This window comes from Oncorhynchus nerka, linkage group LG6 (genome assembly GCF_034236695.1).
Source record: "Oncorhynchus nerka isolate Pitt River linkage group LG6, Oner_Uvic_2.0, whole genome shotgun sequence".
Classification (NCBI taxonomy): Eukaryota; Metazoa; Chordata; class Actinopteri; order Salmoniformes; family Salmonidae; genus Oncorhynchus; species Oncorhynchus nerka.
The window spans coordinates 21,718,013-21,744,646 of NC_088401.1; the positions used below are offsets into that span (position 1 = coordinate 21,718,013).

The window sequence follows — 26,634 nt, forward strand, 5'->3', positions numbered from 1 at the left end:
ATGTGGCCAAGGTACACTCTTACAAAAGTAATTAAAGCATAGATTAGGGATACGAGGATGAAATGGAACTAATTTCACGTTCTAACCCTAACAGGCCAGGCTTGTGTTATGGTTCTATCATCACTGTAGAATGTCATAGGCCCACATCATTACTAATGACTTGTGTTGTCATGAGTCCCAGTGTCATGGAGACACGAAGCAGAGTCAAGTACTATGGTGCATTCAAGACAACTGGGAACTCTGAAAGATATGAGGTGAATTCATGGCAGAGCTCTAGAAAGAGACTCGAGTTGGACGACCATAAAATAAAATAAATCAGTTCCCAGTTGTTTTGAACACGCCATTAGTTTACCTGTTCTAGGTTGTGTGTGTCACAGGCCCTCAGCACCACGGCACCCCCCTTCTGGCTTGGCCTCCCTTGAGCCACCAGACACTTGTCAGCCTGCAGGTTCCGCAGCTGAAGAGAAAAGGAGAAGGAAGAGGTTAGAAGTTGTATTCCAGCTCATGTCCCATGTGGCTCAGTTGGTAGAGCATGGCACATGCAACACCAGGGTTATGGGTTCGATTCCCACGGGGGACCAGTATGAAAATGTATGCACTCACTAGTGTATTTATTTATTTGTTAACCTTTATTTAACTAGGCAAGTCCGTTAAGAACAAAATCTTATTTACAATGATGGCCTAGGAACAGCGGGTTAACTGTCTTGTTCAGAGGTAGAAACGACAGATTTTTACCTTGTCAGCTCGGGGATTCAATCTAGCAACCTTTCGGTTACTGGCCCAACGCTCTAACCACCAGGCTATCTGCCGCCCCAAAACAACACCCACCCACTAGGACTAAGACGCTCTGGGATAAAAAAATAAAAAAATGTATTGCAGCCTGACTCCACATCTGAGTTTCATTCATGTGATTCCGGAAACGTTACACACAGCTTCAGGCAATGTAAGATCTGATTATCTGTGCAGTGCTACTGCAAAGAATATGCCAAGTGAATATGTGAAGTTACGTCCAGAATATGGCACTGAAATGCACAATATACCAACACCCAGCCACTAGGGCGGCAGGTAACCTAGTGGTTAAGAGCATTGAACTAATAACCGGAAGGTTGCTGGTTCATATCCCAGAACCAACTAGGTGAAAAATCTGTTGATGTGCCCTTGAGGAAGGCACTTAAAGCCAATTGCTCCAGTAAGTCGCTTGAAAAAATGTGGGTATTATCTCAACACATTGCACCGACTGCCTCACCTTAACTTTAGATCTTCAGAAACCAAGCATTTTAAGAATTCACCTATGAATGCATGATCTTTTCTTCCAGACTAAGTAGAATATGAACGTTCTCTCTGGGAGACTGACGTAGCAGAGCTGTTGGTTGTTTGACTTGCAATACATAACTCGTTTCCTATTAGTCTTTTTGAAGCAGGAAAACTTATCTATTCCTGAGTTCTGAGCTTCTAAGTGGTGTGTGTCTGTAACCTGGGGACTCCTTAATGACTTGTGCAACACCACATTGCCCCCTGCTGACTGGATATGGCATTTATTCCATTTCATTCAATAAGAAAAACTTAAGGTGCAGTATGTTGTAATGTTGTATTGATGCTTTTTGCTTTCCCTCAGTTTTTGAAGAATGTTCAGGTATTTCTGCGTTGCATTCTTAAATGCTTTCTGACCTTATCATATGAACCCCAAACAACAACGTGCAAGAACATGGGATATTGTTAACGTTTACAACTTCTGATGCCCTCTTGTCCATCAGGAAGCAGCTGCTGTTTATACACATTGAAGGTGCATCACTCACAGTTAACAAGCAACTTTGTTTAATGTACAACTATAGGGCTATTTGCGTGTGAAAGATATACAGAGTTACAGCTTAAATCGAAGAGATTGAGAACATGCATTCTATTCTTTTTCATTTCAGGTGTAATTTTTGGGCCTCTTTGGCAAGGGTTGACCGTCAACCACACATGGCTCTACTGGTGAAAAACAGTGTAAAAGTTATGGCAGAAAATGGTCAGTTCCCAGCTACTTAGGAAAAATCCGGGGGTGGAGAGTGATGTATCGCTAAAAGAAGACCAATTGGCCTCCTTTTGTTACACTGAAGTGCTGAAGTTTGAACAGTGTTATTTTGAGGCATGATGTAGCGTACAATAGAAGTGAAATGACTATTTCTATGGTGGACAGTAGCATAGCTCTAGCCTGGTCCCAGATCAGAGTGTGCTGTATGGCCAACTCCTATGGTTGATGCGACCATTGACTATAAAGCACAAGTTCAACTTTACTTTAGTGGGTTAGTGGAGAGAGCGAGTCTACAGCGGTTTAGAGCGACAGGGGGCCGGGGCTTTTAGCCAGCTGGCCTATCTTACCCGGCCTCTTTCCAGCACTTTGGGCCTGCGGAGACCTTTGTTGACGAACACAGGCTGCTGAGGCTTGTTGTGGGTTGAGGCCACCTGCATCTCGGGGTATATGGTGTCCAGGTACCACTTGAAAGAGTGGCACTGCAGCCGTTGGCGCACCGCCTGCCGCTCGCTGATGTCACCGTAGGCGCGTTCCCGGAGCTCCGGCCGAAGGTTGAAGTACTGCTCCTGATTGGACGAGACAAAAAAATAGGTGAGGTTGATTGCTATTCCACAATTAATATAGCTGCATCTCAGTTGTCTGTAAAAGCACATGGTTTACTAAAGTTAGTGTGTAAACAAACATGATCAGAAAAGCTGAATAAACCACTAGCTAATAGTAGTGCAAGACTCAATAATTATTTCAGAGGTAAGATTCAAATTGGGCTAAGCAATAATAAAACCAAGATGTTTACCTTGATTGAGAATCTGTCTGATACATCCTGATTTGGGCCAGCTGTTTACGTAGAAAAAAAGCCTGTCCCAGTCCCAGATTAGTGTGGTGATGGAGAAGCCAGAACCCTAACCTCATCTTAAACCTCTGGAAGATTTCAACACTACTCTGTTGTACTAAGAATTCAGTGGGGGGGGTGGCAATTTATGAATCACACTCTTAGTTCAAATGTACTGTATATCATTTCAAAATGGAAAGAAACAAATGGAAGTTGGGGAAAGAGCACAGAAGAGAGACTACACGGCAGCATCCATAATCTTCCCGGAAACAGCGGCACTCTCGTGGATGCCTCATGTGCCCCTAAGGAACCAAGATGTCTAAGTAATGATGATTAACTATTAACTAATCATATTCAAGGCCTCTGTGCACACTGCTTTGTTTGGTAACAATAACCGTCCACACACTGAGGGGAAATGAGAAAGCAAATTCAGACTCAATCGTTGTGAGACGATGAGGTGTGTGAAAGGGAGACCACAACGGTATTAGCTTACTTTCCAATTAGATCGGCAATTTTCAGTCTGTGGAAAGCAATTATAGCTCCGCTTTGTAGCTTGGAAAGGAACAAACATCACTGTGCTGATCAAGACATGGAGCTGAGAGTAATTAGAAGAAATCCTTTGCTTATGACCATAGATGGCTTGGAGGCTATAATAGAAGCCTCTGGGAAAAATAAGGTGTGAAAAAAGGATTTCTTCAGATCAGTGGTTTTCAGTCTTGGCTATTACCTATTACAGGCCACCAGCATGGAATGGGTGACTTAGGACTGCATTTCAATCGTGTGTACTAGGGCTGGGTGATATGGCCAAAATATCATATCACAATATTTTTCACAGTATTTTGGGTTTTTGAATAATACAATTTGTAAATATTGTTTATGAGCAGTGCATGGTAACACATTAAATGTTATTTTATTTAACCAGGTAGGCTAGTTGAGAAGTTTTTAATGTCTCTCTCACACACACAGCAAGACAAAAGAGCTGATCATGGACTACAGGAAAAGGAGGGTCAAGCAGGGCCCATTAACATCGACGGGCTGTTGTGGAGCGGGTCAAGTGTTTCAAGTTCCTTGGTGTCCACATCACCAACGAACTCGTAGTCCAAACACACCAAGACAGTCGTGAAGAGGGCACGAAAACTTTTCCCCCGCAGGAGACCTTAAAGATTTGGCATGGGTCCCCAGATCCTCAAAAAGTTCTACAACTGCACCATCGAGAGCCTCCTGACCAGTTGCATCACCACCTGGTATGGCATCTGACCGTAAGGCGCTACAGATGGTAGTGCATATGGCCCAGTACATCACTGGGGCCAAACTTACTGACATCCAGGACCTATATACTAGGCGGCGTCAGAGGAAGACCCAAAAAATTGTCAAAGTCTCCAGTCATAGACTGTTCTCTCTGCTACAGCACGGCAAGCGGTACCGGAGCGCCAAGTCTAGGACCAAAAGGCTACACCAAAGCCATAAGACTGCTGAACAACTAATCAAAATGGCCACCTGGACTATTTACATTGACAAACCCCCCGTTTTTACACTGCTGCTACTCGCTGTTCATTATCTATGCATAGTCAAATTACCTCGATTAACCTATACCCCCGCCCATTGACTCGGTACCGGTACCCCCTGTATATAGCCACGTTATTCTTATGTACATTTCTAGTGTTACCTTTTGATTGACTTTTACTCTTTTTTTTCTAATCGGTGGATTTTTAAATGGTTTATTTTAGTAATTATATTTATTGAATGGCTTTGTTGGCTAAGGGCTTTTAAGTAAGCATTTCACTGTAAGGTCTACACCTGATGTATTCGGCGCATGTGACAAATAACATTTGATTTGTATTAGCTAGCTACGTTTGCTCTGACTAAGTACATTTAGCTAGCTAGCTACCCAGCGATTAGCATTAGAGGCTAACACAATTTATTTTAACCACAACTTGTTAAAAAAATACAAACTAGCTGTTTGCAGATAGTAAGATACATAAACTAAACTAATAGTATAGCTTCCATTTTCAGGCCATCAGACTCTTAAAACAGTCATCACTAACTGGCCTCTGCCCAGTAACCTGCCCTGACCCTTAGACATTGTCACGAGCTGGCTACCACCCGGTACTCTACCCTGCACCTTAGAGACTGCTGCCCTATGTACATAGAGTCATAGAACACTGGTCACATACTGTTTTACCACTTTATATGTGTATATTGTGTTCTTGTCATGGCTCATCCTATAACTACTGCAGTACACACCTTTTCTATTCATATACTGTCTATAAACACACACCCATTACATATTTATTTATATTCCGGACTCTGACATTGCTCATTCTGATATTTCTTGTTTGTTTTTTGGATTGTGTGTGTTGAAGGAGAAAGACGACCCTGCGTAGCGGCATAGCACATTAAACAAACCAAACATTGAAATACCGTTATAAAAAAGTAAAAACCCAAAACTGGTCCATGCATCAAATACCAGTAGAGAGTAAAATACGCTATACTGCCCAGCCTGTACTACTACTCTGTACATGTACCTTGTATTCATCCATCCATACGTGGGCCAGGCGCAGGGAGTTGTGGGCCATGGTGTCCTGACCTCCGGGTGACCCGTAGGGCCGCCGTTTACGAAATATATGACCAACCCGCGAACAGGGAATGATCAGGAGCTGGCCCCCACACATCCAGATCTGAGAAAAGACAAATGCATTGTATTAACACACATTCAGCAGTTCAGAAAATATTTGAATTCTTGGTTTGAGCGCCAGCGCACTTCATCTAAGCTATATTATATGCATGTTGTGAATAACTTCCTACTGTAGACCACACACACATTCATGACTGAGCTTCTATATAGAAAAACTCAAACCCCTTTTACTTAATCCATGCAGGAGCAGACTCTATGGCCAAGTATACCACTATGAAGATGACTCTACAAACTTGAACGCATTTGCAGTTTGTTTTGTCCAAATACTTACAACACCTTCAAATGGGAGGGAGGGGGGGGGATACATAAAGTACTTTCATTTCTAAATGATAGAACAGATATGTATGAAAATACCTTTAAATAAAGTGACGTTCTGTACGATCGCCTCAATTTATCTCAAATCACAAATGCTGGAGTATAGAGCAAATATTCAGCGTTTTAGCTTAACTGTCCAAATAAATATGTAGGGGAGTGTATAAAGTCTGACCAAACATCAGCTCCATTTCCCATAGTACAGAGCCATATGGTTCATGTAATCTGACAATGTTTCACATACAGAGCTTTCGGAAAGTATTCAGACCCCTTCCCTTTTTCCACATTTTGTTACGTTACAGCCTTATTCTAAAACTGATTATATATTTTCTTCCCTCAATCTATTTGGACAGTTAAGCTAAAACTTCATTTGTCTCTATACTCCAGCATTTACCCCGTAATGACAAAGTGAAAACAGGTCGAGATTTTTTTTTTTTGCAAATGAGAAAAAAAAACAAATTACCTTATTTATTACATAAGTATTCAGACCCTTTGCTATGAAACTCGAAATTCAGCTCAGGTGCATCCTGTTTCGATTGATTATCCTTGAAAGGTTTCTACAACTTGAATAGAGTAAATTCTATTGATTTGACAAGATTGGAAAGGCACACCTGTCTATATAAGGTCCCACAGTTGACGGTGCATGTCAGAGCAAAAACCAAGCCATGAGGTCGAAGGAAATTGTCCGTTGAACTCCGAGACAGGATTGTGTCGAGGCACAGATCTGGGGAAGGGTACCAAAACATTTATTCAGCATTGAAGGGCCCCAAGAACACAGTGACCTCCATCATTCTTAAGTGCAAGAAGTTTGGAACCACCAAGATTCTTCCAAGAGCTGGCCGCTTGGCCAAACTGTGCAATCAGGGGGAGAAGGGCCTTGGTCAGGGAGTTGACCAAGAGCCCGATGGTCACTCTGACAGATCCAGAGTTCGTCTGGATATGCGAGAACCTACCAGAAGGACAACCATCTCTGCAGCACTCCACCAATCAGGCTTTTCTAGTAGAGTGGCCAGGCGGAAGCCACTCCTCAGTAAAAAGGCACACGACAACCCGCTTGGAGTTTGTCAAAAAGCACCTAAAGACTCTCAGACCATGAGAAACAAGATTCTCTGGTCTGGTGAAACCAAGATTGAACTCTATGGCCTGAATGCCAAGTGTCCCATCTGGAGGAAACTTGGCACCATCCCTACGGTGAAGCATGGTGGTGGCAGCATCATGCTGTGGGGATGTTTTTCAGCTGCAGGGACCGGGAGACTAGTCAGGATCGAGGTAAAGATGAACGGAGCAAAGTACAGAGAGATCCTTGATGAAAACCTGCTCCAGAGCGCTCAGGACCTTGCGATGGTTCACCTTCCAACAGGACAACGACCCGAAGCACACAACACAGGAGTGGCTTCAGGACAAGTCGCTGAATGTCCTTGAGTGGCCCAGCCAGAGCCCGGACTTGAACCTGATCTAACATCTCTGGAGAGACCTGAAAATAGCTGTGCAGCGATGACCCCCATCCAACCTGACAGAGCTTAAGAGGATCTGAAGAGAATGGGAGAAACTCCCCAAATACAGGTGTGCAAAGCTTGTAGCGTCATACCCAAGAAGTCTCAAGGCTGTAATCACTGCCGAAGACGATTCAACAAAGTACTGAGTAAATGGTCTGCATACTTTTGTAAATGTGATATTTACATTTTGTATTTTTAATATTTGCAAAAATGTCTAAAAACCTGTTTTTGCTTTGTCATTATAGGGTATTGAGTGTAGATCAAATAAAATACAAATGTTTAATCCATTTTAGATTAAGGCTGTAACGTAACAAAATGTGGAAAAAGTCAAGAGGTGTGAATACTTTCCAAATGCACTGTACATAACGTTTCCTTAGTGAAGAAAAATATACTGTACTCTCTTCTCAAATAGGGTAACATAGCAAGACATGAGAAGGTAGTCTTGCCAAGAATATTCAAACAGGACTGGAAGAGAAATGTCCAACTCTGATGTGGTAAAAGTAACTAAAAACTCTGAGGCAAGAAAGGAATTTTTGTTGTAGAGATTCATGTAGCCAAGCCAATATATAGTTGCCAGCCTGCGGCGATCCAACTCAAATGGAACAAAACGTAATATAGAGAAATAAACTTGCCTTTGGCTGTCAGTTAAAACATTTGATTTAATTCTGTATTTTTCAAAGGGGAAGAAAAGCTTGATTTTGCCAGGGCAAAGCCTTAGACTAACTGAGCCAAAACATGGTAAATAAACCAAGTGTCTTGAGCTTATGACGAGTGGTTGACGTGTCACAGCTCATTTGACCAGGTGCATGTGTGCTCCCCACCTAGTTGATTTGGCACCCCTCCTAAAACGGGAAAAATATGCTCAATTGAAAGGGTGAGTGTCACTTTGGGAGCATCTGTACCCTGCCTAAGAATAACATGAAGCAGACATGTTGTGTATGTTATGTGACAGTGTGTACACACTACGGAGACGGACTGTGTCGTGTGAAAAGGAAGTGAGTATGTGTGACCCTTTTATTTACCCGGAAGGAGATCTCGAGGTTCTCGCCGCCCCAGATGTCCATGCCGCTGTCGTATTGGCCCAGCTCGTTAAAGTACTTCCTGTCCATGGCAAACAGACCACCGGCCATGGTGGGGGACCTGGGGGAGGGGGAGTAAGACAGAGTTTGAGTCGGCATTGTCGCTACATCAGTATCCTTTAAGGTAGTACCTGCAGCGCAACCACTAATATGTGAGAAAACAATGCCTCTGTCTTCTAGTCAGGCTAGTTAGGCTGTGACCAGAGAGAATTACTGACTGAGAATGTTTTTTTTCCAATGGAGCCATCCGTTTGACAGATCGCCAGAGGTGATTGTCCGTCAAAACAAATAACACAACTCCGGCCTTTGGGCGTATCCAACACTTCAGAAAATAATTGACTTGAATTTGACGATGACTGACCATGATGAATGCGTATCCGATTTAATGCGTTTTCATGCATCTCTGTGTGACCGTAGGCTTATGTTCTTATGGAAAGCCCAGAACGCAAGCATTTGAGCGAAACGGAGAGAAATTGAAAGAGATTGTATTTTTTTTTTACACTAAGGGATGTCCGAGAAGACCTTAGGGCTAAAGCCGGCAGACACTCAGGCGCCCTACTATGACCACTAATTAGCTTTCACATGATTCCATAACAAGGGGATGGGAACACAACTCTATATCACATGGGCTTTATTGATCAGGTTCATGCATGCTGAAATCAAAACAAATGGGGGGGGGGGTCTGAGCTATTCCCAATCAATTTGAGCATTAACCCTTTATACTCTATGGAATTGGCCTATATGGATGCAGAAATATGAAAACATTTGCATAACATTGGTAGCAATATAAAGGGAAATTATTAGACCAAAGTTGAGACAACAGTTCCCCTGACAGACTGAATCCAAACAGCACACTGATTTTATGTGCATTTTACATTTACTGTACTTTGACACATTTGTTGAATATATTCTGGATACATTCAGTAACAAGAATATTCATGGTAATGTAGGGTAGGTGCAACATAAGACAAAGAAATGACAAGGGGTTGAGTGAGATGACTAACTGGTGTCTCCAAGGGGCCACACCTCTCCAAAGTGTGCACAGTTCCTAAGTCATTTCAATGCACTTTGATGACTCAAGAGTTTAACTATAAGTTTTTTTTTTTTAATCTCTCCTAGCTGTGCTGTTGAGGAACTAGAGCAAGCATACTTGTAGTTGTTTTGAAAACAACCCTGCCTCCTCACTAGCACACAATTAATGTTGTTTAAGCAATCCAAAAGGTCCATTATAAATCACAATCTGGGTCAGGTGAGCATCATTTGACATCCTGTTCTATTGCCAACATGACCAGCTAAGTTATAAAATACAATAGTACAGTTATGCTTTCATAATACAATTTAGGGAAACAAGATCATAGTTTTGTTGAGTGCATTCAGGTGCATACTGGTTCCTCTGCATCTATAATGATCATAGTTTTGTTGAGTGCATTCAGGTGCATACTGGTTCCTCTGCATCTATAATGATCATAGTTTTGTTGAGTGCATTCAGGTGCATACTGGTTCCTCTGCATCTATAATGATCATAGTTTTGTTGAGTGCATTCAGGTGCATACTGGTTCCTCTGCATCTATAATGATCATAGTTTTGTTGAGTGCATTCAGGTGCATACTGGTTCCTCTGCATCTATAATGATCATAGTTTTGTTGAGTGCATTCAGGTGCATACTGGTTCCTCTGCATCTATAATGCGGCAAACCTAGCTTGGAGTTTGCGCTGTCTAAATGACATTCCTGGGGATAAGGCCGATGGCTGTAATTAAACTATAGGCATTTTAAAGCGATAGAGATGTCTACTCCATGGTTCACTCTGGCCTTGCAAGTTGCCTATGTTTTGACCAGGGCCCAGGCACTCTGAGGCAGCTGGAGAGAGAACAGAGATACGGATGAGCATATAACGACTGTTTCGTCTTTGGAATTGGGCAGATTGGAACCTTTCAGAGGAACGTGCGTCTCCCTATTGTTTGTCTATTAAACCATTAAATATAGAAGTCGTTGGCCTCATCCTTGGGTTCAGCATTTTCCACACCTTGAGCAAATCATATATTCCCGACAAGGTCTGGTTGGTTTCCCGCCAGGAGGTTACCTGATGGCGCCCAGTGCTCCGTTGGGGCCGTTGAGCTCTGAGGCGGGCACAGGGTCCCACTTGAAGTGCAGCCCCCAGTTGAAGCCCCCCCGGACGATGGGGGAGGGGCTGTAGGCCAGCGTGTCGGCACTAATTATGTCGATGACGGGACACACCACCGTCTTGCGGTCCCGCTGGATGGGCGCCAGCAGGGGCGATAGCCACGCCTCGTTTACCTCGCAGTGGCTGTCGAGGAACACCAGCACCTCCCCTTCAGAAAGTAAACACCAAATCAGGAGAGGATGGAGAAGAACAGGGAGAGGGTTGGCAGATTTTTTATTTATTTTTATTTTTAATAACTTTATTTAACTGGGCAAGTCAGTTAAGAACAAATTCTTATTTTCAATGACGGCCTAGGAACAGTGGGTTAACTGCCTGTTCAGGGGCAGAATGACAGACTTGTACCTTGTCAGCTCGGGGGTTTGAACTTGCAACCTTCCGGTTACTAGTCCAATGCTCTAACCACTAGGCTACCCTGCCGATACCAATACCGATACCGATTATTGGAGGACCAAAAAAGCCGATACCGATTAATCAATACTGAATGAACACTTATTTTAACTTAATATAATACATCAATAAAAATCTATTTAGTCTCAAGTAAATAATGAAACATGTTCAATTTGGTTTTAGCTATTAGCACACACTAACTAGCTAGCCATTTCACTTCGATTACACCAGCCTCATCTCGGGAGTTGATGTCATAAACAGCGCAATGTTGAAGCACAACGAAGAGCTGCTGGCAAAACTCACGAAAGTGCTGTTTGAATGAATGTTTACGCGCCTGCTTCTGCCTACCACCACTCAGTCAGATACTTGTATACTCAGTCAGATTATATGCAACGCAGGACACGCTAGATAATATCTAGTAATATCATCAACCATGTGTAGTTAACTAGTGATTATGATTGTTTTTTTATAAGATAAGTTTAATGCTAGCTAGCAACTTACCTTGGCTTACTGCATTCGCGTAACAGGCAGTCTCCTTGTGGAGTGCAACGAGAGAGTGGCAGGTCGTTATTGCGTTGGACTAGTTAACTAAGGTTGCAAGATTGGATCCCCCAAGCTGACAAGGTGAAAATCTGTCGTTCTGCCCCTGAACGAGGCAGTTAACCCACCGTTCCTAGGCCGTCATTGAAAATAAGAATGTGTTCTTAACTGACTTGCCTAGTTAAATAAAGTTATTAAAAATAAATGAAAAATCTGCGCCCAAAAATACAGATTTCCGATTGTTATGAAAACTTGAAATCGGCCCTAATTAATCGGTCGACCTGTAGTATCCGAGAGACAAGATATCTTCAGTGGTTCCTGGGGTTAGAGGTACACATCTACAGGGATTTGACATTTGCACGTACACACACAGTTCAATCACAAAACACTGTTCACACACACGCACAGTTTGCGCAGACACACACGCACAGTTTGCGCGCACACACACAAGCACACTGTTCGCGCAGACACACACAAGCACACTGTTCGCGCAGACACGCACACACACACTGTTGGATTCCTCTGTAGCCTCTTCCTCTCATCCTACTGCAGCTGATCATAATACAACAATATTACTTCCGTGTGGAACTTGACTAGACAGTAAACATAGTTATTTTACCTGCATCCCTGCCTCAGGGGGCATATGTTACATTAGTGAAGAGTTATGGTCTCGGGAGGGCTCACCTGTGGCATGAGAGGCCCCTATCATCCTCCCTCGGATCAGTCCTTCTCTCTTCTCGTTGCGGACCACCTTGACCTTGCCCTGGAGGTTGAGCTGGACATAGATGTCCAGGTCTTCCTTCAGGTCAGCTGTGGTGAAGGGAAAGGACAGAAGCTTTCAGATGGAGCTCAGTTTAATTTATACAGGTAGATCCTATTGAGATCCAAGATCTTTGACTTCTTTGACATTTACACACAGGCATTCGATAACGTCAACACAATACAGTAGCCTGCGTTTGTTCACCAACTAGGTAATTGAAGCATGCACACTGTAGACAGATGCACACTGTAGACAGATGCACACTGTAGACAGATGCACACTGTAGACAGATGCACACTGTAGACAGATGCACACTGTAGACAGATGCACACTGTAGACAGATGCACACTGTAGACAGATGCACACTGTAGACAGATGCACACAGTCCACGACAGCATCCAATCATTTACTGGGCCTTGTTATAGTCTACCTGGCTCAGGCGAGCCTGAACAAAACCCAAGAGTTCACATCCTAAATAGACAACTGAAAAGAGCAGCTTGCCTAGTTCACTGCTGTCATCCACCAGTATAATCTCATGCAACAGGTAGGCAGGCGTGCGATCTAGGACGCTGTGCACTGTGCGCAGGAGGGCGGAGAACGCCTCGTTGAAGAAGCAGATCACGACGCTGGCCGTGGGGAGGGACAGAGGATAGATTCTATCTCGGCACCTGAGAGACAGAGGGGGTGGGCGGGGCCACCAACACATATTAGCCAAGTCCTGGGTGTCACAACAGGGACCATAGACATTGCATCTGTCCCGTTATGGGCAGCACCATCGAGGCTGTAGTACATTTTCTTCTACTACTACTTCTAGGAGTTGGTAAACAAACTGAAGCCACCGAGAGTGTGTTGTTTGATCAGTTATAAAACCAAGGTTGGCAATTTTACTGCCACCTGCAGTTATGGAATGTTTCCTCACTAGTATAATTAATTGGCTGATCCCACCTGATGACATGTACGGAATTAAATGATCCTTCCTTTTAGGAAGTTCCACCATGTTGACTACTTCAAAATTGTGAAAATTGAATTGCGCTGCCCACGCTAAAACTGTCTTTTGGGCACTAGAGTCCTATCTAGGTATTTGACAGGGACAAACATAGCTAGGATCAGTATTCACCATCTTTAGTAATGGCATGCATAAAACTCTCATGCTGTTTCACTGTGCAGCTTGGAGTGAAACATTTGGATCATGACGGTCACACCTACAGAGCTTTCCTCAACCTTATGAAAGCCTTGCCCCTTGGAAACATTAACAGTTTTTACCCTTTGCTTATGTAACATATTATGCCTCAACTACTCACCCTCTGCCCTATCCTAACATGTCTGCTGAGTAAGCAGGATTTACAAACTCTTAAAACCACCTGATTGTACCAATGATTGTAAAGACTGGCCAAGCCAATTCGTTTTTGCATTTACAAGCAACTCATCTTAACAAATAACGTGATAATACTCCAAGCTGCAGGTCTACTTGTTAGCCTCAGACCAGTGCTAAACCAAATCATCTCTAGACAGATGCCTTGTATTTGGATTTCGTAGGGGCAACAGGGCAGGCAGAGAGAGATTGACATCATTTCCCATTTAACCTTTGGCTACCGTTGCCCTTCATGATGGCTTGCAAAGTGCTGCGTCGGTGTCAGCCGTTCACTCTCACAGAGTCAATAAACCAAAATATATGCCACACTCGCACGCTGTCGCTCTCTCACTCACCTGTCGTCCCTAGTGTCGGGGAGGTCTCGGTGGAAGCCCAGTCGATTGCTGATGAGTACGTTGAAAGCGTGCTTGTGATAGCCCATGTCTCGAATCTCCTGGTCTTGCTCATTAAAAATCATACCTGAAGAGGAAAAGACAGGATGGAGAGAAGAAAAAAGGATGCGAATAGATGGAATGGTTCAGAATAGTACGGGCGCTTGTGTCAGTATGAGGATTTTATTGATGCATCCACTACTGGGGGTGGTTAGGCTGGTCCACATTGCCATGGTAACACAAGCAGGCTTCATCCTGAGTGGGTGGTAATGGCTTTGCTTAGTAACTCCATGGAAACAACTCACTCAACAGCCATCTGAAGGCCTCACTCCAATCCAAAGACACTTCAAACATGCCTTTGTATTGCTGCAATGCACAATGTCTTTCTTTGCGCCTGCTTCGGACAGTTAAAAATAATAATAATAACTCAATGCCAACCGAACCTGCTGAACGATAATCCGTAATGAATTATGGTTAGCTTGATTGGTCCTGTGTTTCTCACTGTCCAGCTCCAAATGGGCATTGACGCATAAAGGCATCGTGGAATCGCCTAGGCTACACTCTGGAGCCGATCGTTTTCACATCACTCTGCCTGCCTGTTAAATGTTTCATTAGTTGACATGGGAGCAAGCCAACACGACAAGCATTCCTTGGGGACCAATGAATAATACAGACCTTCAAAATGTCCTAACCATTCGAGAATCTGTCATGAGTACGAGTGAGCTTGTGGAGCTTAAGCTCATCATTCTGGATGTGTGAAACTCTGAAGGCAATGCAGCTGGTTATGAGGCAGTTCACATGAGCTTTGTTAACATACTGACAACCATTTATAAACGCCTATCATCAGATCATTCCTTCTCACCATACACCCCTCCTAAATTCTGTATATAGATTAGAGAGATCTTTTTCAAGTTTCATGCTCTGAAGGGCTCACTTACCCATCTCCGGAGAGAGATCGGCCTTTTTGTTGCCTCTTGCTGCAGGGACTGCCTTGATGCCTTGCTCTTGGCCTCCTCCAGGGCTCCTGGTGAAGCGTGATTGGAAGCGTTTGGCCTGGGGCCCCTGGATGGGCACATTCCTGAAGGAGGGCCGGCCGCTGTCCTGGCTCAGGCTGAAGTAGAGGAAGAGCAGGACGGACCAGGTCACAGAGGTGAAGAGGCAACCATAGCAGAAGTAGCGCAGTGTGACGCTGCCCATGGTAGCACTAGCATTGTCGGCGGTCCATGCTCAGGCCCCTGTCGAGGAAACAGGTTAAAGGTCTAGATCAGGGATGGGCAACATTGATGGAGGTGGGGGCCACAAAAAAAAAAACGGAACTCATCGTGAGGGGCCGTACTGACTCCATTTTAGCACCCCCCACCCCTTGACAGCGGAGAAGAAGAAAAAATGTTTTAAACCTGCACTTTTTGCCATGCATGGTAGAGAAAATATGCACTTTACAGCTAAATTCATGCCATTTTTTGGGACATAAAGAAATACAAATTGACCAGATACATCCTTTTATCCCCCTATACTTATTGAACCACCTCCCTCTAACAAAAGCAGCATACATATAATTGGAAATTATATATTAATATACGTACACAATTAATTTAAAAAATGACTTCGGCAGAAAGATCGGAAGACGTTGAAAAAAGGTATAGAAACCTAGGTAAAATGTTCATTTTAACAGATTGGATTCTGCCAGCTAATGAGGCAGACTATCCCTGTTTAAGTCTGCTTTAACTCACGTGACTAGGCTTGCAAAGTTAGTTTTATGGAGAATCGACAGAAAGTGTATTATATCCACACCCAAATAGGAAAAACCAGAGGGCGACAGACAGAAAGGCAGGGCTCCAAGGTGAATTTGCTTGGCAGCAGGGTTGATCAGAAAACATTCACTTTCTGAATGATCCATTTGTAACCTGAGAATGATCCAAACGTGTTTAAAATATGCATTGTTATCGACAGCGTTTACAGGGTTAGTGATATAATAGATCGACATACAGCAACACTGTGCTCTTCACCAGCTCGGTGGATTCCAGTGAATTATGGTGATGATTTTAAGGCCAAGGAAAGCGGTTCTATGCAAAAGGGGGGAGGGTGGGGAGTATTTTGAATGGTGGTGTGTATGCTAGCCGTAGGAGCAGAATAGAGCAGACATATTTCATTAGATGAAATTGGACCAAAAACCAAATCTTAAATAAATAATCCCACTCCACCTGGTCGAAAGAATTCTCTGCATCAAGAGAAACAATTTTGCGGTCTGGAGAGATAGGAGAGTATAATGTTCAAAAGCCGGCGTACATTGGAAAACAGTCGTCACTCTTTGATGAAACCTGTTTGATGATCAAATGTGACATCCTGAAGGCACGGTTCCAACCGGCATGCTAGAACCTCAGCTAATATTTTAACATCAGCGTTCAAAAGTGAAATGGGATCAATATCCACCACATTCCACCGGATATTAATCTTTAAGTATAAGTGAGATGGAGGCTTGAGTTACGGTCAGGGGGGGAGCCCACTGATAACGAGTCGGTGAACATATCTAATAGTAATGGGGCGAGTTGATCTGAGAAGGTTTTATAAAAATCGACAGGGAAAACATCAGGACCTGGGGCCTTGACACTTTGCATTCACTTTAGACCCTTTGTTATCTCATCAAGATGCAGAGGGTTGTCCAGAACTTCACTCATGTCCATATCAATGGATGGGATATCCAAGTTATCTAAAAAAGTTGTCCATGACCATATTATCTGATGGGGGTTCGGATTGGTAGAGGATAGAATATAATGACACAAAAGTTGAATTAATATTAGAGGGATCACTTGTAAGATTACAGGAGGAGTCATACCTGAGAGATGAGATGATGCGGACTGGCGTTTAAGTTGGTGTGCCAAATGGCGGCTGGCCTCGTCACCATATTCGTAGTTCGTCCCCTTATCTCGTTGCAATTCTACACATTTTGCCATAGGGTGGAGGCAAATGTTTGCCATTTTTAATATGATAACTGATCTTCAAATGTGCCCCACGCCAGTCGGTAATTTGACCATTCTTTCTACAAGTTCACATAGCTGGCACCTACACTATTTTAGCTGACATGGGCTAATTGAGTGATGGCTGATGCACAACCACATTTCATAATAGAAAAGTAGAATACATAAGGTGCTAACTCTAAACAGTATGTTGAGACCCCGACTTAGTTCCTAAAAAAACTACAAAGATATGTTGGTCCGCAGGCCTACAAAAAGGGGGGGGGGTTCTGCTGTGCATATAAGCAGTTCTGCTATGCATCAAGTGAGTTATCCAAAACTTCAATGAACTCAGATCTGGTCAATAATCTCTATGAATAGCCTGAACTTTATAGACAAACGCATTAAAATAAATGATCCAGATGAGGATTTTACTTCAAACACAAACCGCTTTGGAAACGCACAGCTTTTTATAACCCACAAACATCCCGAATAATTGACACCTACTCTTTTTCCCCCCATCCCCGGCAGGAAAACAAGGAATTTCAGATATGTGCCTTTTAACCAGTCTGGTTGGAATTATGTGGGCTTTTGGCACTGCATTCAAATAGATTTACAAATCTTAAGAGTAACATTGAATACAACAAAATAACCAAGCCTGGGGGATTTGCACCATCACAATTTCTGTCAGATGAGGACAGCAGGGTGGAAACAAGGCCTCTGAAAAACAGACTACGGCCTAAGCATGATTAATTGGTGACAAGACACACACCGACGTCACAGTGTTGTTTTGCTGTGGCACTTAGTGGCTCGTTAGTCAGACCAGTGAAAAGGAATGTCAAGAAACACAGCTGAAAATGGGAAGATGAGCAGAGGAATAAGACAGACACTGACAGACACAGAGTCATTCAGAAGAACAATTGGGAGAGATGGAACAAGTGCAAAGCCATAAGTAGATAAATATGGAAGCAGTAGCACTGCATGTGATGAAAGGATTAGACCATGAAATAATAGGCCTACAGGGTAAGCGGTAAAGTTCCATACGATACGACAACAAGTTTAGCTTTCTAGCACCTATAGACGGAAGATTATGGAGTCTAAAGGAAGCCTGGATCACATGGCCAAGATTGCATACATACAGTTGAAGTCGGAAGTTTACATACACTTAGGTTGGAGTCATTAAAACTTGTTTTTCAACCACAGGTATTGGAGTGGCCATCACAAAGCCCTGCCCTCAATCCCATAGAACAATTGTGGGCAGAACAAAAAGTGTGTGCGAGCAAGGAGGCCTACAAACCTGACTCAGTTACATCAGCTCTGTCAGGAGGAATGGGCCAAAATTCACCCAACCTATTGTAGGAAGCTTGTGGAAGGCTACCCAAAACACTTGACCCAAGATAAACAATTTAAAGGCAATGCTACCAAATACTAATTGAGTGCATGTAAACTTCTGATCCACTGGGAATGTGATTAAAGAAATCATTCTCTCTACTATTATCCTGACATTTCACATTCTTTCAAATAAAGTGGTGATCCTAACTGACCAAAGACAGGGAATTTTAACTCTGATTAAATGTCAGGATTTGTGAAAAACTGAGTTTAAATGTATTTGGCTAAGGTGTATGTAAACTTCCGACTTCAACTGTATGCCAACTTTGATGACTTTCTTTCTCAATTATGCTTTTAGATACAAAATGTCAACAATCCTTCCGCCAAGGGACTGTATGGTTTACATTTTGGTAAATCACCCAAATCATGGTCCTTTTTTGTCCTGGTTTCATGAGGAATCACTCATTAGGCCTAGTTGAAGTGGACAGACTCAAAGTCTGCCAAATGCTACAGGAAAGACACCAAGTGCAACATGCTTTATGGCAAATCCATGGCCAACCTGAAGAGGTGAGTCATGTGTCTTGGGTGGTCTAGCGGTTCGTGCCACCACTCACAGCCCAGCCCACATGTAGCCTATACTGCCCCACTGCCTTTTGACCAAAAAAAGACATTGTTTTAAAGAGGTGGGAATTGTTTTTTGCAACAGCACATCTAGGTGGTACCAAAGTATGAGAAAGAATCCCAATACTTTCTACTTTCGTAAATAAACAAAGGAAATTAGTAGGAATGCAACAATATCGGAATCGGACGATATTAGATAAAAATGCCAACATGATGTTTAGTGAACTCAGATGTGCAAAACCGATGTCAAAGCTGACGTGCACACCGATATGACGTAATGACGCCACGTAAAATGTTGCACTACAATGTGCAACACAGCATTCCTAACTAAGCCCACAATGTCTGCTGTGTGGATCGAGCAGTCAACAAATCGAGCAGTCATTTGAAAGAGGAAGAAAAAAAGTGGAAAAAAAGAGAATGCCCTGCTGGAGTTACACAGTAATCGTGTCATAACTGACATACTATGTAACGCCGTTTGGGTCTTTACGGGTCAAAAACCACGTCAAATAACAGTTCCATTATAGAATGTTGTGGGTTCTGAATTTGCACGTGCAAGCCAAGCGTCACTACTATCAGTAGCACTGTCAAAGCTGTATAAAAGTCTGCAAACAAGCAAACACTGGCCATGAACGATGTGTTTACAATACCGCGTTGGTAATAAAGCATTATTTGTTTGACTGCAACTTCTGGAGTAGCTAGCTTTAGCTTGCACCAATACAACCAGCCTGAAAACAAATGACCAGTAGAAACTGCAGTCATTTTCATTATTTTAGCAATGATTTAGGAATCCTTGTGAGTAAGTATTAGCTAGGTAGAACTTGTTGTTTGCCTATTGAAATTGAACTTCAGTTCATGAAAATAAATATCTAGCCAGCTACTTAACCCTGTTGCCCGAAGCTAACGTTATAAGCAGCCAGCTAGCTTCATCTGGCTAGTGAGGCTCGACTGGACAGAGTTATGTATTGTGAAGCTAGCCACAATAAGGATTAGGCACAAGTGGAATTTGCGGTTTGCCTTCAAAATAAAAGCACCTCTTTGAAAGTGATGCGGAAGGTTACAATTGGTGTAATCATGCCATATTTAGACTAGATAATGTTAAACAAGGTTGGAATGTGAAGCAATGAAACGGTGTATCAGACAACTCGTTGACACCCACAGACCAAAACCGTGAAGAGTTTACGCAAATATTAGTGTTGTAGCTCTTATCGCGGGACTGTGACAAATCACCTTCCCAGTCAGCCTATCATGTGTATTTATTGACATTCATATTGCACTGTACAGCTTTACCTAAATATTGGGGATTAATGATATGGGGTATCAGTCTACTCAATACCCAAGATAAATAATTTTCCCCCCAGACTTATCAGACTCCAAAACATCCACACAGCATTGTCTTTCCTCAGGAATAGTGTTCAATACACATAGGTTGACAATAAATGAGTCCTGCAATAAGAGCTACAACGCTAATGTTCTCTGGGTGGCACTGAGTAGACGGATCCCTCATGTCATTGATCCACAGTCCATAGGTAAGGCTGTGCAGTGAAATAAGTATGCCCCCAACGCAATTCTAATGTATAATACATCCAGTGTGATTAACAGATTGTCAAATTGTCTTTTGTTGATTTTATATAAAACATTCCAACCTCATTTAGCATGAGCTATTCAATTATGGCATAATTCTACTATTTGTATTCATTTGCATCACTGTCAATGACATACTTTTATTTTGAAGACTAACCACAAAGTCCACTATTGTGGCTAATCCTTATTGCTAGAGTCACATAGATGGGTCTGACCACAATTAATCAAATAAAAGCTCTTATAAATTAGGGTTATTTTAGATGACACCTAGCTAACTATAGCTACTGAAACAGATGTCATTTTGTTATGTTTTTGGGGAAGATTGTTTACATCCATAAGCTAGCTAGCTTTTTTATTTATATATATAACCAGAACTGTAGGTGCGCGAGACAACTTTACCAGCATCATAGCATATATATTGATGAATCGTTGTGACATATGAAATCCGAGTGACTGATTACATAATAATTTAACGCGTTCATTAATTTATGTGCAGTCATATTCAGGTCCTGATTGGTCAAATAATGTTATTTGACACGACAAATAGTGTTATTTGACACACAAAAGACCCAAACGGCGTTCCATAGTATGGGAAATCCTGGTTGAGAATGAAACAAATGAACAACAAAACAGCACAGCAAGTAAGTGAAAGAAATAGGTTTTGATTATGTTTTACTGGTGATGGGGACATACTTAAATGCCAACAAAATAACTTTTTGGTCAGTGTGGTGAGTGTGTGTAACCTTTATTTAACTAGGCAGGTCAGTTAAGAACAAATTCTTATTTACGACGGCCTACCCCGGATGACGCTGGGACAATTATGCGTCGCCCTGTGGGACTCCCAGTCACGGCCAGATGTGATACAGCCTGGATTCGAACCAGGGACTGTAGTGACACCTCTTGCACTGAGATGTAGTGCTTTAGAATGCTGCGTCCATGTATGTGTGTGTGTGTGTGTGTGTGTGTTAACTATTTAACTGTACTGGAATGCTTAAACATCGGTTATAGGTATCGTTTTTTTTGGCAAGGAAAATATCGGATATCAGCCAAAAATGTCTTATCGGTGCGTCACTAGAAATTAGGCTTAATGAAGTACACCAATGCGCTAGTATTGCCTGCTAGACTCGTTTATATTTCTGCCGTCAGTAGTAGAACAAAAAAGTTATAGCTGATGTCAAAATGTTGATAGCCGTTTATTTCCCAGAAAAGAGAACATAAGGACAAAGGTCTTTTGAATTTCACCAACAAGTTAACCATTAACCACCCACACAAATGCATGAGAGAATAAACCCCAAAAAGTTAATATGAATAGTTAGCCTAGTACATGAATCTTGGCCTAACACAAAACTATTGTACTCGGTCTGTTAAAAAAAATTAGTAGTGTGTAAATGTAAAATAGGCCTAGTTCAACAGGAAAACCCTGAGCTACTCTTGGTCTCAAGTGAGCGGACCTGAGGCTGCTGGGGTGACCAGCTACTGATTTAACAAACCAGAGACGATTCAGGAAAGAATACTAGATCATTCTTTGCTAAACTAAGCAGTTGTATTTCAAAACTATAAAAACAATGAACACGCTTCAGAATAAACCAGTTCCCGTAAGGCGATCTGGGCTATGATTTAGGCTCGCTAGACGACTATTTGACGGCTTTGCAAAAAGACGATTGAGATAACTGGCTTTAAAGTTCCGAACCCTCATTGGTTTGAATGGTGTCAGAAATACTTGTCTAGTATCATTATGAATTTAACAACATGAATTGGGTTATTCAGAGTACAAGGCTATGTCAATAAATACATTTTGACAAAATGCAGATAGAACCTTAATAGTCCCAAAATACACACTCATACTACTCACTGATAGCCCACGTTATTTCATGATAGCCTGGATCCAATGACGTTGCAAAAAGATACAACAAAAATATGAGAGTAACTGGAGACCAGTCGCCCTGCTACATCATGATGCCAAGAGGGGAGGGACACCACCCACTATGGAGATGAGGTGCCATCTGACCTCAGATCCTGCTTCTACCGACCTATTTATGCCCATGGGTCTTTTTCAGATGTGGCTGTGGCCTTGGCAGGGCTAGGAACTCAATCATTCTGTTTGTCCTTCTACGGGCCTACTAGGTTACTTTTTATGAGTTTATAATCTAAAGTGCCACCTAGGTAAACAATGTGTGGCATTTACTTAATTTAGCTTAATCCAGTTTAAAAGAAAAATATGTAATCCTGAAATGACAAATGTAGGTCTACACTAGTACATTTCCATCTTCAGCCATGTAACATCTGCAACTTGCTGAAAAAAATGGTGTTTATTTCTAAGAGCCCACTCAGTTTCACACAGAGCACAAAAATTGCATCGCCACGACACCACAAATTAGTCAGAGGGACCAAGCCGGGCAGGGAGGGGACTATGAAAGGGAACGTTCGAGAATTTGAGATCTCTGAGACACGGTGAGGAGAGAAGCAGCCTGGCTACGGTTCCTAACCCCCTGCCCTGCCATTGAGCCCAGCAACACAAGAAATTCAGTAAGTCATCAACAATTGAAACACCAGTGGGGGAAGGCCTTACACAGGGAAGCCTGTCAACCTGCCTCATTATCTAATAGTGACTCTTGAAGGGCCATCTAGGCTATGCGCCTGGTAACATGTAATGTTTAAATCCAGTTGTCCTATAATCCTATATGGATTAACAGATTCGGCATCAACACAATACATTTTTTTTTCTCTTTTTTTCTTTTCTCACCTTTATTTAACCAGGTTAACCAGGAAGTACCAGTGACATGCTCAATACAGAAGTGGTCCGATTCTACAGCTACAGGATTGTTTCGATAGCACAGATTGGAATAAGTTCCAGGATTCATCAGATGACATTAGTCACCGGCTTCATTATTAAGTGAATCGATGTTGTCGTCCCCACAGTGACCGTACGTACAGATCCCAACCAGAAGCAATGGATTATAGGCAACATTCGCACTGAGCTAAAGACTAGAGCTGCCGCTTTCAAGGATCAGGACACATAAGAAATAACGCTACACCCTGCGACGAACCATCAAACAGACAAAGTGTCTTACTACACTAGCTCCGACTGTTCGGATGTGGCAGGGCTTGCAAACTATCACAGATCACAAAGGGAAACCCAGCCATGAGCTGCACCGTGACACCAGCCTACCAGACGATGCTACCAAGCAACACCAAACCATGCTGAGAGAAACAGCTGTTCCGGACTACTGTGTGATCCCCCTCGCTGTAGCCGATGGGAGTCAGACATTTTATTTTCAAACTCTTCCTGGCCCAGTCCTTAATACCCACATGTGTCAAGCAGTCTACCACAGTCCCTCTGCCCAAGAACAGCAAGATAACCTGTCTGAATTACTTTCACCCCATAGCACTCACATCTGTAGCCATGAAATGCTTTGGCTGGTCAGTGCTCACACAACACCATCATCCCAAACACCCTGGACCCACTCCAATTTGCATACTGTCCCAACAGATGACGCAATCTCTATTGCACTCCACACAGCCCTTTCCTACCTGGACAAAAGGAACACCTATGTGAGAATACTGTTCATTGACTACATCTCAACATTCAACTCCACTAGAAAGGTCTATTGAGTGCTGATGTCATTTCCTGTCACAACTTGTGGACTTGTTTACCTGCTGCTGTGCATTTTGTTGCTAGCCTTACTTTGCTACCTGCCAACGTAAAAAAAAAAAAAAAGAAGATATTCAACTTATTCACCCCGGACGCGTTATCTGGACATGGTTCTACAGGACCTCCACCAGCCAAAGCCAAGTAGTAACATAAACACTCTAATTGTAGTCGCTGTACTCGTAATATACAGGAGAACGATTGCCTTATGGTGAGGATAGCCGTGCTGCAAGCCCAGCTTCAGAAGCAATCGTTAGACAAGGGTAATGTAAGTGTATGAAAGGATGAAACAGCATCTGTGCCACAAATAAGTACAGAGAGTAGTAGAAATCCCCTCGCACAGTCCCCGCAGCCCAAATATTTTCTCATGGCTTCTTGAAGGAAATGCTCAACCGGTGTCGCTCATTCAGCCGACAAACTTTCAACCGGTTCTCCCCATTAAACAATGAGTCAGAGTTAGAGGCCGAGCCTCCTCTGGTCTCTCCTCCACCTGTTATGAGGTCTGAGACGCCGAAGCCTCCCACCATTAGCTCTGACAAATTGAAAACCCTAGTCATTGGTGACTCCATTACCCGCAGTATTAGACTAAAAGAATCATCCAGCGATCATACACTGTTTACCAAGGGGCAGGGCTACCGACGTTAATGATAATCTGAAGATGGTGCTGGCGAAGGCTAAAACTGGCGAGTGTAGAGCATAGGGATATTGTTATCCACGTCGGCACCAACGATGTTAGGGTGAAACAGTCAGAGGTCACCAAGCGCAACATAGCTTTAGCGTGTTTATCACCTAGAAAGATGTGTCGGCATCAAGTAATTGTCTCTGGCCCCCTCCCAGTTAGGGGGAGTAATGAGCTCTACAGCAGTCTCACAACTCGCTGGTTGAAAACTTCCTGCCCCTCCCAAAATATATAATTTGTAGATAATTGGCCCTCTTTCTAGGACTCACCCACAAACAGGACCAAGCCTGGCCTGCTGAGGAGTAAAGGACTCCATCCTAGCTGGAGGATTGCTCTCATCTTATCTATGAACATAAACAGGGCTCTAACTCCACAATGAGATCACCAGCCTGCCAGCTTAGTGGTGTATGCCACTAGCACAGTCAGTGTATTCAGCTCAGCTATCCCCATTGATACCATGTCTGTGCCTCGATCTAGGTTGGGCAAAACTAAACATGGCAGTGTACGCCTAAGCAATCACTGGAATAAAGACCTTCTCCATTCCTGTCATTATTGAAATAGATTGTGATATCTCACATCTCAAAATAGGGCTACTTAATGTTGGATCCCTCACTTCCAAGGCAGTTATAGTCAATGAACTAATCACTGATCATAATCTTGATGTGATTGGCCTAACTGAAACATGGCTTAAGCCTGATGTATTTACTGTGTTAAATGAGGCCTCTCCTCCTGGTTACACTAGTGACCATATCCCCTGCACTTCCTGCAAAGGTCAGAGGTGTTGCTAACATTTACAATACCAAATTTCAATTTACAAAAAAACACACAAAAAAATGCATGTCTTTTGAGCTTCTAGTCATGAAATCTATGCAGCCTACTCAATCACTTTTTATAGCTACTGTTTATAGGCCTCCTGGGCCGTATACAGCATTCCTCACTGAGTTCCCTGAATTCCTATCGGACCTTGTAGTCATGGAAGATAATATTCACATTTTTGGTGACTTTAATATTCACATGGAAAAGTCCACAGACCCACTCCAAAAGGCTTTCGGAGCCATCATCGACTCAGTGGGTTATGTCCAACGTGTCTCCGGACCTGCTCACTGCCAGTCATACTCTGGACCTAGTTTTGTCCCGTGGAATAAATATTGTGGATCTTAATGTTTTTTCCTCATAATCCTGGACTACCGGACCACCATTTTATTACGTTTGCAATCAAAACAAATAATCTGCTCAGACCCCAACCAAGGATCATCAAAAGCTGTGCTATAAATTCTCAAACAACCCAAAGATTCCTAGATGCCCTTCCATACTCCTTCCACCCAAGGACGTCAGAGTATAACAATCCGTTAACCACCTAACTGAGGAACTTAATTTAACCTTGCATAATACCCTAGATGCAGTCGCACCCCTAAAAACAAACATTATTTGCCAGAAGAAACTAGCTCCGTGGTATACAGAAAATACCCAAGCCCTGAAGCAAGCTTCCAGAAAATTGGAATGGAAACGGCACTTCACCAAACTGGAAGTCTTCCGATAAGCTTGGAAAGACAGTAACATGCAGTATCGAAGAGCCCTCACTGCTGCTCGATCATCCTATTTTTTTCAACTTAATTGAGGAGAATAACAACAATCCTAAATGTATTTTTGATACTGTCGCAAAAGCTAACTAAAAAGCAGCATTCCCCAAGAGAGGATGGCTTTCACTTCAGCAGTGATAAATTCATGAACTTCTTTGACGAAAAGATCATGATCATTAGAAAGCAAATTACGGACTCTTCTTTAA

At 42.8% G+C, this 26,634-nt stretch overlaps 1 protein-coding gene across 2 annotated transcripts in view; it reads right to left on the minus strand.

Moving 5' to 3' along the window:
• The window catches only part of LOC115130173 (polypeptide N-acetylgalactosaminyltransferase 11-like), a 47,335-nt gene that overhangs the window by 15,367 nt on the left and 5,334 nt on the right, over positions 1 to 26,634 (minus strand). Inside the window, exons 1-10 of one of the 2 annotated variants that reach the window (XM_029661026.2) lie at positions 22,373 to 22,490; positions 14,977 to 15,273; positions 14,003 to 14,126; positions 12,797 to 12,963; positions 12,220 to 12,345; positions 10,507 to 10,756; positions 8,369 to 8,486; positions 5,369 to 5,521; positions 2,362 to 2,580; positions 353 to 457 (exon numbers count right to left, since the gene is read on the minus strand). In XM_029661026.2, coding sequence (XP_029516886.2) covers positions 353 to 457; positions 2,362 to 2,580; positions 5,369 to 5,521; positions 8,369 to 8,486; positions 10,507 to 10,756; positions 12,220 to 12,345; positions 12,797 to 12,963; positions 14,003 to 14,126; positions 14,977 to 15,235 — 1,521 coding nt within the window. In that variant the 5' untranslated portion in view covers positions 15,236 to 15,273; positions 22,373 to 22,490. Of the gene's footprint in view, positions 1 to 352; positions 458 to 2,361; positions 2,581 to 5,368; positions 5,522 to 8,368; positions 8,487 to 10,506; positions 10,757 to 12,219; positions 12,346 to 12,796; positions 12,964 to 14,002; positions 14,127 to 14,976; positions 15,274 to 22,372; positions 22,491 to 26,634 lie in introns of those variants that run through there. The other variant, XM_029661025.2, reaches the window with a different exon arrangement.